This window comes from Mauremys reevesii, linkage group 9 (genome assembly GCF_016161935.1).
Source record: "Mauremys reevesii isolate NIE-2019 linkage group 9, ASM1616193v1, whole genome shotgun sequence".
NCBI classification, from domain to species: Eukaryota; Metazoa; Chordata; order Testudines; family Geoemydidae; genus Mauremys; species Mauremys reevesii.
Window position 1 is genome coordinate 5219706 of NC_052631.1, and position 14458 is coordinate 5234163.

Sequence of the window (14458 nt, forward strand, 5' to 3'; positions counted from 1 at the left end):
AGTGGGACGGGGCGGTGCAGAAGCTGGCGACAAAGCTCAGCTCGGCGAGCCGGCGCCCGCGGAGGCTGAGAAGGCCTGGAGCAGCAGGAGGCGGCGGTAGAATTATGTCCATGTCCCCACAAAGCAGCCTCTGCCCCGGCCCCGGCTGGGATTCTTAATATTGGCTTGAAATCCTTGGGAGGCCTCTGCAGTGGGTGGATCCCGTCTGAGCCCAGATGGGGTCCGTGACATGGGACATCGTAGTGTGGACAGGAGCCCTCCCTCGGGGTACGTCTGTGCAGCAGAAGCTGGGCCTACCCGAGCCAGCTTGAGTCCTGCTGGCACAGGGCAGCCTGGTCTCGCGGAGCGAGGATGTGCCCAGGGTCCAGGCCAGGCTGGCGCTGCACAGCCTGCACTGCTGGTGCTACACACGAGCTGGATTCAGGCCAGCCCGTATCGGCTGTCGGGTTCAGCCAGGCCACCAGGCGGGGGCGGGAACGTGGTCTCTGGGGAGCTGGGTCGTGCCGCCTGACCGCACACAGCCGCCATGGAGTAACCGGTGACGGCTGGAGCTCTGCACGTGTCCGCAAATGCAGCTCTGCCGGTACCGGCAGCTCACTCCTGACCCACAACCGCCTGCCGCCCCAGCCCCGGGCTCCCCCCCCAGCTCTGCCACTGCCGCTCACTCCTGACCCACAGCCCCCTGCCGCCCCCGCCCCGGGCCCCCCCCCCCCAGCTCTGCTGCTGCCCCTCACTCCTGACCCACAGTCCCCTGCCGCCCCAGTCCCAGCCTCCCCCCCAGCTCTGCCGGTGCCGCTCACTCCTGACCCACAGCCGCCTGCCGCCCCAGCCCCAGGCTCCCCCCAGCTCTTCTGCTGCCCCTCACTCCTGACCCGCAGCCCCCTGCCGCCCCAGTCCCAGCCTCCCCCAGCTCTGCCACTGCCGCTCACTCCTGACCCACAGCCGCCTGCCGCCCCAGCCCCAGGCTCCCCCCAGCTCTGTCGCTGCCACTCACTCCTGACCCGCACCTCCCTGCTGCCCCAGTCCTGGTCTCCCCCCCCAGCTCTACCAATGCCCCCAGTCCCGACCTGCAGCCCCCTGGCAGGCCAGCCCTGGGCTCCCCGCCCCAGCTCTGCCAGTGCCCCCCAGTACCAACCCGCAGCCCCCTGCTATCCCAGCCCTGGGCCCCTATACACAGTTCTGCCAGGGCCCCATACCCAACCCCTGCCTGTCTGCGCACTGGCACTAAGCTCCCTGCCCTGCTGCTTATCTTTATCACCCTCTGCATCTCCCTCAAGTCTTTCCCACGACCTGCCCAGCAGGAGCCCTGCACTGCCCTGCCCAGGTGTGGAGCAGGGGATGTGGCATCCAGGCCAACGCGTACCCAGGAGAGGGAACCTACGCCCAGGCCTCCGGATCCCTCCCTCTCACTTGCCTGGCACTTTCCCACCACACCCTGCTTGGCACAGCTCACCCAGGGAGAGCCCAGCCCTGGCCCTGCCATCTCTGGGCACTGGGCCTGGCCTTGCCCTGTGCCCTGGCCCTTGGCTACGCCTGGGGGCCCGGCCAGTCCAGCCAGCACGTGGGGATGGAGCTGGGGGAGGGACTCTGGAGATGGTCTGAGTGGGGCCAGGGGAGTGTGAAATCCCCCCGGAACTCAGCCCCCTCAGAGCCGCCACGGGGCGCAGAGACCTCGGCTGCCGTGGGGGCTGAGTGTACGGCCCCCAGGCACACACGCACCAAGGCAAGGGAGAGGCCGGGTGGCCTGTGGTTACAGCACGAGGCTGAGATTCTGGGGACCCCATGTCGATCCCCTGCTCTGCCACCGCCACCCTGTCTGACCATGGCCACCGACCTGTTCCCGGGGTGAGAATCAGGCCCTGCCCCATGGATGGGGGCTGCCAGCCGCTGGGGATTGGCAGTGCTGAGGGCTAGCCCCGGTCAGTGCCTGGGAGTGGAAGAGGTGGCAAACGGGCTCCTTGGCCGGGAGGGGTTAGTGAGCTGTGCTGGCCCAGGGGAGACCTGAGCAGCAGGGCCGGCTCCAGGGGTTTTGCCGCCCCAAGCAGCAGAAAAAAACAAGAAAAGCCACAATCCCGATTTGCGGGAGCTCTACCGCCGCCGCTTCAGTCTTCAGCGGCAATTCGGCGGCAGGTCCAAAGAGCCGGACCCGCTGCCAAAGAGCCGAACATGCCGCCCCTTCCCCGTGGCCGCCCCAAGCACCTGCTTGCTGGGCTGGGGCTTGGAGCAGCCCCCCCGGCCCTGCCCCGTGGCTCTCCCACCCTGGGGGGCCCTGCAGATGGGGCTGCGCGGCGCCTTTCAGCCACCAGGTCCCTGAGCCGAGAGGATGGGACTGGGCTCCTGCCTGAGAGGGGAAGCGTCATGTGGCCGGGTGCCAGGAGTGCCCAAGGGCCGGGGGGTGAGCCCCTGGCGGGGGACGCGCTGCTGACCGTCCTGCGTGTTCTCTCCCTGCAGGCTGTACCTGGGAAACCCCATGGACCCTCCCGACGTGCTAGGTGTGGACCTGAATGCAGCTAGACCCACCCAGCTCCCGAGCCGGGCGAAAAGTAAGGCACGCTGCCATGCTGCTGCGGGCGCTGCCCAGGCAGGCATGCCCTCAAACTACCAGCCCCGCATGCAGTGCTCCTTGGCACCCTGGCCTGCCATCCCCAGCACTCTCCACAGGCCGCTCGTTCCCCTTAGGGGAGGGCAGCTACAGTAAGATGCCAGGCAGCCCCCGGCTGGGCTCCCAGGCCACGTGGTGCCATGGGGAGGAGAGCAGGGGCCGGCCTTAGACCTTCCGCCCTTCTGTCAAGGGAGCCTTTCCCCAGCGCTCGCCCATCTCCATGGCCCAGCTGCCCCCCTGGAGCCATGCTGTGTTCAGGTGGCGCTGAAGCCCAGAAGGGAGGTCCTAGGCGCAGACTGGCCATGTCAAGACAGTTCTGTGACGGGTTTCAAATGCTTGTGCACCCTTGAAAATCTGTGGGTGCCCAGCTGGACACTGCTTGGCCCTGACTCTCTGCAGTGCCCCATGCCCGCCCCGCCGCTCCCAGTGACCCAGGTGGAGCTGAGGGCAGTGCGGCATCCAAACGCAGGCCACGTCGGAGAAATCCAGGGTTAGCTGTTCCAGCCGGATCCCTGGGCCCCGGCAGTCCTGCTGCTCCCTGCTCCATTACTGAACCAGCGGCCTCCCTGCTTCCTCTGGCTTCTCTGCCTCTGCGCTCTGCCAGCTAACCCCTCCTCTCTCCTCTGGGGCCTCTCTCTTCTCCTGCAGGGGAGCCACCACCTCGGCCACCGCAGCCGACCATCCTCCTTACGAGTAAGTCGGGCCGTTCTCTGCTCCTCTCCTCTCTCTTCTCTCCTCACTCCTCTCTGCCAGGTACGGGGGCATGGGGGGGGCTTCCTGGCCAGGGAGCTGCTGGCTCCCTGCACCGAGACGCTAGGGCTAACGGGGTGCCAGCCAGCACGGGCACATGGGGCACAAGCCAGCCCCGCGCATAGACAGACATGCACACGCCCTGTGTGAGCAGCAGCGAGGGCATTCAGAGCACGGGCAGTGCCAGCTTCCCTGCATGGCCCTGCTCAGGGTGCCCCAGTCCTGCTCCCCAATAGGGGGCAGAGGTGAGTCCATGCTCCCTGCCCCATTCGGTCCTTCGTCTCTTGGTTGAGCTGGCCGGCCACAGCAGAGGCTGGTAGATTCCCCTGGCTTCTCCCACCACCAGACACACCCGACTGGCACATGCACCTGGGCTCTCCATGGGACCAGCTCTCGGCTCAGTGACTCAGGCCCCTCTCTGCTTCCCACCCGCCAGTGACTCCAAATGCCCCCTGCCCCGTGGCCCACTGGCCTGGACTCTTCTGCACATACTAACCTCTGGGCTGGGCTGGAGGCAGGTAGAGCAGGCAGGAGGCCGCTGGGCGGGCAGAGTCTGCGGTGAGAGCTGGCACCTCCAGGAGTGTGCCCCCAGGAAGCAGAGCCCAGTGCATGGGGCGGGAGGCGTTGGGTGCATGCAGCGAGCTCCGACCCCAGACCTAGACCTCTAGGGCAAAGCTCGGGATACCTGGTCAGGCAAAGCTTAAACAGAGAGCCGGGGGTGGGGGAACAAGGTAGAGGGCACGTACATGGTGGTCCTGGGTTCAGATCCTGCGTGGGTCAGGAGTGAACATTGAATTTCAGTGGCCTCCCTTCCTAAGCCCCCGTGGCTGCTTGTCAGTTTCACATGCCCATCGTCCGGGAAGCCTGTGCGGGGAGGTGGATTCACCAAGGGCAAGGCAAGCCTGACCAAGCTGATTGCCTTCTCTGACGAGAGAACTGGCTCTGGGATATGGGGACAGCGGGCGACATGATCTATCTTGACTTCTTGATACGGTCTCCCACAGTATTCTTGCCAGCAAGTTAAAGAAGTCTGGGCTGGATGAATGGACTATGAGGTGGATAGAAAGCTGGCTAGATTGTCGGGCTCAGCCGGTAGTGCTCAGTGTCTAGTTGACTGCCTGGTATCAAGCAGAGTGCCCCAGGGGTTGGTCCTGGGGCCGGTTTTGTTCAACATCTTCATTAATGATCTGGATGATGGGATGAATTGCACCCTCAGCAAGTTCACAGATGACAGTAAGCTGGGGGGAGAGGTAGATACACTGGAGGGTAGGGATAGGGTCCAGAGTGACCTAGACAAATTGAAGGATTGGGCCAAAAGAAATCTGATGAGGTTCAACAAGGCCAGGTGCAGAGTCCTGCACTTAGGACGGAAGAGTCCCATGCAGTGCTACAGACTAGGGACTGACTGGCTAGGCAGCAGTTCTGCAGAAAAGGACCGAGGGGTTACAGTGGACCCAGCAGTGTGCCCTTGCTGCCAAGAAGGCTAACAGCATATTGGGCTGTGTTAGTAGGAGCATTGCCAGCAGATCCAGGGAAGTGATTGTTCCCCTTTGTTCGGCACTGGTGAGGCCACACCTGGAGTATTAGTTTTGGTTCCCCCACTACAGAAGGGATGTGGACAAATTGGAGAGAGTCCAGCAGAGGGCAACAAAAATGATTAGGGGTCTGGAGCACATGATTTAGGAGGAGAGGCTGAGGGAACTGGGGTTATTTAGTCTGCAGAAGAGAAGAGTGAGGGGGGATTTGATAGCTGCTTTCAACTGCTTGAAGCGGGTTCCAGAGAGGATGGAGCTCGGCTGTTCTCAGCGGTGGCAGATGACAGAACAAGGAGCGATGGTCTCAAGTTGCAGTGGGGGAGGTCTAGGTTGGATATTAGGAAACACTATTTCCCTAGGAGGGTGGTGAAGCACTGGAATGGGTTCCCTAGGGAGGTGGTGAAATCTCCTTCCTTAGAGGTTTTTAAGGCCTGGCTTGATAAGGCCCTGGCTGGGATGATTTAGTTGGGAATTGGTCCTGCTTTGAGCAGGGGGTGGGACTAGATACCTCCTGAGGTTCCTTCCAACCCTGATCTTCTATGATTCTGTGATTCTAAGCCTGTGCTCAGGAGGGACCCAGGGCTGGGCTAGCAGGGGCTGCGGGTTGGGAGCGAGGGGCATCAGCAGAGCTGGGGGTGGGGAGCCCAGGGCTGGGCTAGCAGGGGCTGCGGGTCGGGACTGAGGGGCGCCGGCAGAGCTGGGGGTGGGGAGCCCAGGGCTGGGCTAGCAGGGGCTGCGGGTCGGGACTGAGGGCTGCTGGCAGAGCTGGGTTTGGGGAGCCCACGGCTGGGACTGTCAGCCCCTCGCAGGCACATGCTGAACTGCTCTGTATATGCCCCACAGCAGGGGCAGCACCGTCTCCTCCTCCCGCAGTATGGATCCCACTGGGGAGGGGCCCGGAGTTCTGCGCCACTCGTCCCACCAGGGCTCCAGGCTGGGGAAGGAGCCCTCAGCAGGGCCTGTTCCCAGGCCGGGCAGGTGCGGGGGTCACCCCGTCGGTGCCTGGCCCATGGTCTCCCTGCAGTGCTGAGATCTCCCCCCTCCCTGTGTTCCAGAGCCCTCGTACGACCCCGTCAGCGAGGAGGACTCCCTCTCCACAGGCCTCAAGCGGCTGTGCCTGAGGAAGCCGGGCCCCCCGAAGGGGCTGAAGCTGGCGAAGCCGTCGGCCTGGGTGTCGGGCACCAAGGTGGGCGAGCGGCAGCCGAGCCGGGCCAAGGGTGAGGGCCCCTCCTGCGGCGAGGCGCCGCTGATTGACTTTGGGGACGAGCCGCCCCCCGCCACCCCCTCGCCAGTCGGGGAGCTGGGTGCCCCCTCCCTCGCCAGGCTGGCCATGGAGGCTTTCTCCCTGCTGGACAAGACACCCCCCCAGAGCCCCACGCGGGCACTGCCCCGGCCCCTCCACCCCACCCCAGTGGTGGACTGGGACGCGCGGCCCCTGCCCCCGCCACCAGCCTACGACGACGTGGCGCAGGACGAGGCCGACTTCGAGGTGTGCTCCATAAACAGCATGGAGGGGCTGGGGGGGCGACCGACCTGGGACGAGGACGAGAAGGCAGCAGAGGAGCCGGGCTCAGCGCCGCTGGAGGACAATCTCTTCCTGCCACCCCACGGGGCCAAGCAGCCCAGCCTGGCGCAGACCACGGAGATCTTCCAGGAGCTGCAGCAGGAGTGCATGAAGCGGCTGCACGTGCCCCGGAGCCCCGGGCCCGGCCCCAGCGAGGACAAGCCGCAGATCCCGCCCCGCGTGCCCATCCCGCCCCGGCCCCTGCGGAGGAACGAGCCCGGGCGCTGGTCGGGGGAGCTGTCCCCGGCCTCGGGGGGCGAGGAGGACCAGCCACCCCAGATCCCGCCCCGCGACCCCTTATCCCAGCCCAGCTCCAGGACTCCCAGCCCCATGGCGCTGCAGGTGGGCTCCCCGCAGCAAAGGGCCGGCCTCTGCTCCCCCTTGGCCCTGGCCGCCTCCCTCTCCACCTCCCCGGGCAAGGCCATGCCCACCACGCAGAGCTTCGCCTCGGACCCCAAGTACGCCACGCCCAAGGTTATCCTGGCGCAGGACAAAGACAGCGCCAGGGGCCCCTGCATCCTGCCCATCGTCAAGAACGGCCGGAAGGTGAGCAACACCCACTACTACCTGCTGCCCGAGCCCCCGGCCTACCTGCACAAGTACCAGAAGTTCTTCAAGGAAGCCCGGAGCCCTGCGGAGCCGGCGCCCCACGTGGTCAGCACCGCCACCGTCCGGCCCATGGTGCAGCAGCCCAACTGCTCGGCCAACAACAGCAACCCTGGCCCCCGGGGGGCGCTCAGGGCCTCCTGCAGCGCCCAGAACATCATCTACGACAGCAGCAGCGACGGCTGCCGGGCCGCCGAGAAAGTGCGGCTGGTGAGTGGCTCCTCACGGGGCGATTGGCGAAGGGGGCCGGGCCGGCCGGTGTCGGGGTGGGGCCAGCTCGAGCAGGGCCTTGCCCCCGGCCGCATGGGGAACTGCCGCAGCGCTGCACCAGCTCTGGTGTGGGACGAGACCGGCCCTGCCCCACAGAGTTCGCAGCTGGGGGAGATCCCAGGGGCCAGTGCGGGAAACTGACTCTGCTCAGCCTGGGAGAGCAGGTCTGTGCCTCACCTTCGCAGTGCCTCACTTTCCCCACTTGCCCCAGGCCCCTCTCCCCGAGGCGACAGGCGAATGAATTGGGTGCGAGCGGCCCGAGCCCCTCAGAGGGGGGAACCCCGCGCAGCTTCCACGCAGCAGGTTGCACCGGGGGGTGCCCGGCTGTGGGGCAGCGTGGAGTGAGATGCCTGTGCCCAGCCATTCAGTGGGCTCCAGGCTCCAGCCCCTTTCGCCAGCGGGAATGTCAGCGCCAGCCCGTGCCCAGACCGGACTCTGCGTGACTCACTTGCCATCCGCGCTCCACCCTGTGTGCCCTGCCCCAGCACACCAGGCCCAACAGTCACGGCAAGGGCGCCCGTGGGCTCAGCTCCGGCTGGCTGCGCGGCATTGGCACTGCAGGCCCCTGACCCCCCGGCACCAGCCCCAGGGCTGCCCCGAGAGAGAGGGCGCTACCCCGCTGCCCTCTGCCTGCTCAGGGCAGGACTACCCAGCCCCCGCCCTGTCTCGTGCCCCCAGGACCTGTGCTGGGCTCGGGCCTCTGGAGCACAACTTGCGCCCGAGGATCCAGCCACCCCCTGAGCCCGTCCTAAGGCAGGACACCCAGAACCCCTGTGGGGAGGAGTGATGGAGCCAGGCTGACCCAAACGCCCCTGCATCTGGAGATCCCTGCCTGGGGAGCGTGGGAAACAGGCCGGGACCGGGCTGGAGGGACTGGCAGCCAGGACTCCTGGGTTCCGCTGGCGGCCCTAGGGGCCGTGTCTCCCCCTCTCTGCACCTTCTTTCCCCATTTGTGCCCCGGAGGTGTGGAGGGAGGAGCCGTCCGTGCTCAGCAGCCATTTGGGCCGGAGAGCAGGAGATCTGCACCAGTGCGGGACGGCATGTTGGGGAGCAAACTGCCGGGGCCAGGGGTGGGATGACTCGGGCGCTTCCCTCCCCAAGTCCTGTGGCTGGGTGGGGGGAGGAGTGACCCCCTTTCCCCTGCTGGAGCCCCAAAGCCAGGCCCTGTCTCTGGCGAGTGCCACAGGGACCCTCTGGAGCGGGGCCCAGTCCTCTGACCTTGAAGGCCTGGGGCGCCACCTGCTGTTCCAGCGTGAGATTACAGCCTCTCGCCGCTGGGCCCACAGAGCAGCCGGCCCGGGGGGGCCAGGAGATCTGGGGAGGAGCCACAGGCTGCGGGGGATGGGCTGCTAGAAAGGGGGCAGCCATTCCCCACCGACCCAGCCTGGGCATCCAGCAGCCATTGCAGGTGGGCGGGACACAAGTCACTGTCTCTCCTGCCCTGGCGTGCCTCAGTTTCCCCATCTGTAAGTGGGGCTGATGTGAAGCTGCCTCCCAGCAGGGGCATGAGGGTGGCTGATGGTCCCAAATGGCTGGAGAGTGAGTGAAAGGAGCTCCGTGACGCCGAGCTGCGTTGCCACTGCTGCTGGGGCCCGGGCACCTCAGCCGTACCCACCGACACAGATTGCGCTGGTTGCTTTCCCCCTTACTGATGCCCGTAACGTGGCCTTTGGGTGCTGCTGAAACGCCTGGGGAGCCCAGAGGCGGCTACTCCAGCTGCGTCCCTGCATTGGCCGTGTGAAACCAGCCCCTTCCAGCCAGTGCCACCTTGGCCCGGTGTGCAGGGACTGAGCTGCCCAAGGACAGCCTGCCCACCTGCCCGCAGCCGGAGTCCTGCCCCTGCCCTGCCCTGGACGTGCTGCCCTCAGGCTGTTCAGTGGGGCCCAGCGGAGCTCCCAGCTCCCCACGACTCAATGGGCTGCGAGCCCTCGGCTACCTTCCAGCCCCCTGGCAGTGCCAGCCTGTCCGGACCCAGCACTCACGGGGTGCGTCTCCACAGGTGCAGGAGATGGTGCATGGTGTGACCACCGAGGAGTGCCAGGCCGCCCTGCAGAACCACGGCTGGAACGTCCTGCGGGCCATCCAGTATCTGAAGGTACCGGGCAGGGACCCCCTCTCCCTCCACCCCACAGGCCACGGCTGGAGCAGTGCACCACTGTCCTCTGGCCACAGCGGGCACCACAGCAGCCCAGTGCCCAGCCTGCAGGGCCGGGCTGGGGGTTTTGGGGGGACGGGAGGACCTGAGTCCCGGCTGGTGTGACAGCACCGAGCCTGGAGCGCCACCTGCTGGGGGTGGCCTGCTCCCGTGGAAGGGACGGGGCGCTCGGCGCCAGAGGGCCCTGGAGCAGAGCTGGGCACGTGCGCCCTCCCATCTGACCCGGGTACAGTCAGCACAGCCCTGTGCCACCCCCTCCCCCCCCGCACCATGTCTGCCTATCAGACCCTCCTTGGGGGGACGAAGAGCCACGGGGGAGCCCACCCCGCCCCACTCTCCGCATGGGCCAGGCTGGCCCAGCTCCTGGGGGCTGGGGGGATTCTGCGTGGACATCGTCCCGACCCCTCCCACTGCCCAGGGCGCCCCCGACTCACCCTCTGTGCCCTGTGCTCTGCAGGTGGAGCAGCTCTTCTGCCTGGGCCTGAAGACGAGGGGGGAGTGCCACAGGGTCCTGGAGACGTTCGACTGGGACCTGGAGCAGGCCAGCTGCCACCTGCTGGACCCCGCCAGGCAGAAGTACGCCGCCCCCTGAGCCCAGCCCCTCCCCTGCGCTGGCCTGGCCACCCGAGGGGTTCGCCGCCTCAGCACGAGCTCGCGGGGATCCCCCTTCCGTAACCTGGCCGCTGGGCCCCTCTGGGGGCACCACGAGAGCTGCGGCCTGCCCGGGCGGGCCAGGCTCCAGCCCGTCCCTTCTGCAAAAGGAGTCGCAGCTGCCGCCCGGCAGGACGGACGCCACTCGGAATCGGCCCCAGGCGGGCGGCCGTGGCCACGGAGCCTGGCAGGGCCCGGGCAGAGCTGGGCTGGAGAGAGGGGGTGTTTCCCCAGGGGGTGGGGCCCAGCAGGCTAGGGGAGGAAGGGCATGACTGGCCGGGCAGCCGGCGGGGCTCAGCCCCAGAGCGCCTGATGCTGTGGGGCACCCCTATGAGCACAGAGGGCCCCCAGCTCACCTGCCGCCCTTGTCCCACAGGCGGTGACGGCAGCAGGCCGGGAAGCAGAGTCAGACCTGGAGCAGGCACCTCCCACCTGCGCGGTGCCTGCCCCCCTCGTTGGATTGAGCCGGCCGGAGCAGGGGCTCGGGCCCGGTGAGGGGCAGCCCCCAGGACCCCAGAGCCCGCTGGAGAATTGTTTTGTAAAGAGAAATGTAATTTTAATATATATATAAATGTTCTATTGGAGAGGAACCCGGTGCCCCCTGGCTGTGTGCTGCCCCCTGCCTGCCCCTGGGCCGGGGCTAGCAAAGGGGACTCAGGAGCGGCCGCTCCAGTGCCAGGGGGCCCGAGGAAGAGAGCAGCACTCAGCGCGGCTCCTGCCCCTCTTGGACCGGACTCTTCTCTCCCGAGCTCCATGAAAGGGATGGAGCCAGCCCCCATGGGCCCCTTTCAGCCCCACCTGCCTCCCGGGGCCTGCAGCGCCAGGAGCCAGGCCTGGCGGGCACCCTGCGGCGGGCAAGGGCCTGCGTCCCGCTGACCAGCCCTGCAGCAGGCCCAAGGGCCCGGAGGAGAAGAGCACTTCCAGGGCAGGGGGCAGCGTCCAGCCTGGTCCTGCCCGGCCCTGGAGGGGCTGGCAGAGCGGGCAAGGAACCCGGGCTCACTCCAGTGGCAGGGCTGGGCGAGGGCAGACACTGGCTCAGGAAGCATCAGCCCCACCTCTGCCCTCCATGGGTTTGGCAACCCAGGGGATTGGGGTGGGGGGAGAGCCCGAGGGCACCGAGCTCACAGTGGGGCCAATGCCACCCCCCATCAGCCCCAGGGTGAGTCCTCCCCCAGGCTGCTTTGCTTCCGCCCGCTATTAGCGGCCTGATCTGTCACACCGCTGGGGCGGGGCCCCATAAGGGGCACAGGGGTGGGAGCAGCGCCCACTGGCACGGAGAGGGGCAGAGAGGTGGGGACAGTTCCTGCAGGTGCAAGGATTTGGGGGGGGGGAGAGGGATTGGTGGCAGTGCCCATGGGCCCTGTTGGGAGGCAGAGATTGGGGCGGGGGCTGCACCTGTGGGCACAGGGATGGGCGCAGTGCCTGTGGGCCCTGTCTCGGAGGCAAAGAGCTGGGGCAGGCCCAGGGGTGGGGCCAGTGCCCATGGACGCAAGGCCAGAGGGCTGGGGCAATGCCCAGGGGCATTGTTGGGAGCGGCGCCAAAGGACACAGGAATGGGGGGATGGCCATGGGCACAGGGATGGGAGATGCCCTTTGCCTGTGGAGGAAGCTAGTGCACTGAGGGGGGGGTGTCTGCCCCTGCCCAAGGCTGCAAGGCAGGGGAGCTGCGGGGGAGGGGCACAGGGCCCCCCAGCCTGGAGCAGAGTTTGTGACTCGCGGCGAAGGGCCCCAGCTGAGCGTCGCTCACCAGCGCCTGCTGCCGCCCCTTTAATGCCCTTGACTGGGTCTCATCGGTTATACACACACCCCTGCCCCAACGGGCTGCTCTCAGACCTGCTGGGTGACCTTGGGCAGGTCCCGGCCTCTCAATGTGCCTCAGTTTCCCCTCCCACAGCATAGCATGCAGTGGTGTCCCAGCTCAGCAGTGTGTGTCTGTGTCTGTGTGTGTGTCCGTCCGTCCGTCCTCTGGCTGGAGCCCGGGCCGGGGGTGGGAACGGACGTCACACCAGAGTCCTCACCACAGGGCTGGCTTAGCACCAGGGCCCCAGGCTGCCCAGGGGACTGTGCCCGCCCCAGGGTGGCCTCCAGGGGGATGGGGAAGGTGTTGGGGGGGGGGAGGCCCACAGAAGCTGTGGCAGCAGGTTAAGGTTTCCTGGGGCCCTGGGCCACAGCAAATGGGGGGGGCCCTCCCCCCTTCTGCCTGCAGGGCCCCCCCTTTCTGCCCCTCCCCTGGCCCCCCCCCCAAGACCGGCGCAGCGCTGGCCCCCTGCTATGGCCTGCAAGGCTTCAGTGGGGCACCAGCGCACCTCCAGTCCTGGGGCCGCGGGGGGAGGGGTCCAGGTGCTGGGGCTTCCCCCGCCACCCCCCCATGCTTCTGCGTGTGACCAGGGCCTGGGCGCTGGGGCTTCTCCCACCCTGCAGCTTCGGCCAGGGCCAGGGCTCCCCCCACCCAGCCCTCCCGCCTAGCCCCCGGGGTAGCCAGGGGCCTGGTGGCTAATGTGCCGCTATGTGGCAGCTTCTTGCCCAGCTGTGAGGATTGGCCCCTCCCTGCTCGCCCCCCCTCCCCCGTGCCAGGCCAATGTCGTCTCTGCACGACACCGCCCTGGTGTGGGGCCCAGCCCCCTGAGGTGCTGCCGGGCACATTGCTGGTCCTTGAGGGGCCTGCCCCTAGGGTTGGGATGGGCCTGGGGGCACCTCACTTGGGGCCTTCCTGAGTCTTGACCCCATTGGGCGCAAAGAGCGCGAGTCTCTTGGCCTGGAGGGCCTGGTGTGAGGCCCAGCCGGTCGGCTCCCGAGGGCTGCGCCAGCGGCTCGTTCCCATGGGCCGCACGTCACGGCTAAGCGCTAGGTGCCCGTGGCGCTGCCGGCTGGGCTGGGAGCCGGTGAGGCACTGAACACACTCGGTCGGTAGTTACGTTACACACGTGTCCAGCGGCGCCAACTGAGCTCACGGCCCCCTTGCTCCAGGAGCTGCAGGAACACGAGAGTGTCAGGGCTTGGGGAGGGTGGCCATGGGGCTGGCGACTGTCGGCCGTGCTTGGGGCGGGGTGTGTGCGCATTTACATGAGTGAAGTAGAACCGAATCACCCTCACATCCTGGCCCACCCACGCCCCCAGCTCTGGTGGGGCAGTTAGTGCCGGGGGGCGGTGGTGGCAGCGCTGGGGCTGTTACGGGGGGCTGGAGATTCAGCCAGCTGAGCAGACCGGGCCGTGTTCTGATAAAGGGCTGCTGTCAATGCGACTTTTTTTTTTTTTAAATCAACTAATTCCACGTGTGGGTGTTTCCTGCTCTTTGTGAGGCTCCTGCAGACACCTGCTAATGGGCAGCTGCCTTTTCCCACCTGCCCGTGGTTTCGGGTGCCAGAGCCCTAGGGTCCCGTTCGCTGCCGGGCAGTGTGAGCCGGGCCCAGTCACCCCTGGGCGTTCTGCCGCGAGCCAGCATGGAGGCCAAGTGCGTAGGGAGAGGGTATTTCTGTGACTAATGGAAACGGGCACAGCTGTGTTAGAGACACTCCGGTTTCCTTTCAAGATGGGTCCCAGCCCTTCCATTTCAGGGCACAAGCCCACTCGCAGAACCTGCCTCCAGGGGGCCGCTTGCCCCATAACTTCGTGCCCCTTCCCCTGGAGCTGGCCAGAGACAGGAGGCTGGACGCCGTGGGGCCCTGCTGGGTTCTAGTCTGGCAGCTCCTAAGGGCCCGGGGGGGGCGCTGGCTTCCCTGGATTGGAGGCCCGACAGCGGAACGTCCTGCCCAGCCTCTGTCACTGAGCTCTTGAATGGCCCAGTGCAGGCCTTGTAAGCCACCGCCATGGCCTGGTGATAGGCAAAACCCAGCCCTAGCTGCTTGGAGCCACACCACGAGCAGCGAGAGAGCGAGCTGTGGCCCAGGGAGGGAAACCAGCTCCGTGCAAGGCTGTTTTGGAGGCCGTACTCGTCTGTGGGCCCTGCACAGAGTGGACAATGTCCCCCCGTCGGCGTAGGGTCCGTGCGGTATGAGGAGGGGGCTAGCACCGCCCCTGCCCAAGGGGTGCGTCCAAAGAGGCGTCTTTGCCGTAGTCGCTCGGGGCTGTTAGAATTACAAGCGTATTCGACGGCTCGTCGCGTTTGTGGCACGTCTGTCTATGGAATCGAGGGCTTCGTTCGTTTTCTTCTTTCAAGAACATAAAATGAAACTTCAGAATGAGGCTTCCAGCCAGGAAACTGCCCCAGCCGTGAAAGCAGAACTGGGGGTGGTATGAAGTGCTGCTGCAGCGAGGGTGTATTCGCTTTGCAAGGCCAGCGGTACAAAGGGAACACAGAGTCCCCTCACCTACATGTGAGTCAACAC

The 14458-nt window shown here is 66.6% G+C and overlaps 1 protein-coding gene across 4 annotated transcripts in view; it reads left to right on the forward strand.

Annotated features, from left to right (window-relative positions):
- TNK2 (tyrosine kinase non receptor 2) overlaps positions 1 to 10651 on the forward strand; it is a 32608-nt gene extending 21957 nt beyond the window's left edge. For 2 of the 4 annotated variants that reach the window (XM_039488182.1, XM_039488184.1), the window contains 6 exons: positions 2452 to 2543; positions 3251 to 3295; positions 5943 to 7267; positions 9327 to 9422; positions 9940 to 10058; positions 10510 to 10651. In XM_039488182.1, coding sequence (XP_039344116.1) covers positions 2452 to 2543; positions 3251 to 3295; positions 5943 to 7267; positions 9327 to 9422; positions 9940 to 10058; positions 10510 to 10516 — 1684 coding nt within the window. In that variant the 3' untranslated portion in view covers positions 10517 to 10651. The remainder of the gene's footprint in view (positions 1 to 2451; positions 2544 to 3250; positions 3296 to 5942; positions 7268 to 9326; positions 9423 to 9939; positions 10059 to 10509) is intronic. The other 2 variants (XM_039488183.1, XM_039488185.1) reach the window with 1 other exon arrangement.
- The last annotated feature ends 3807 nt before the right edge of the window (positions 10652 to 14458 follow it).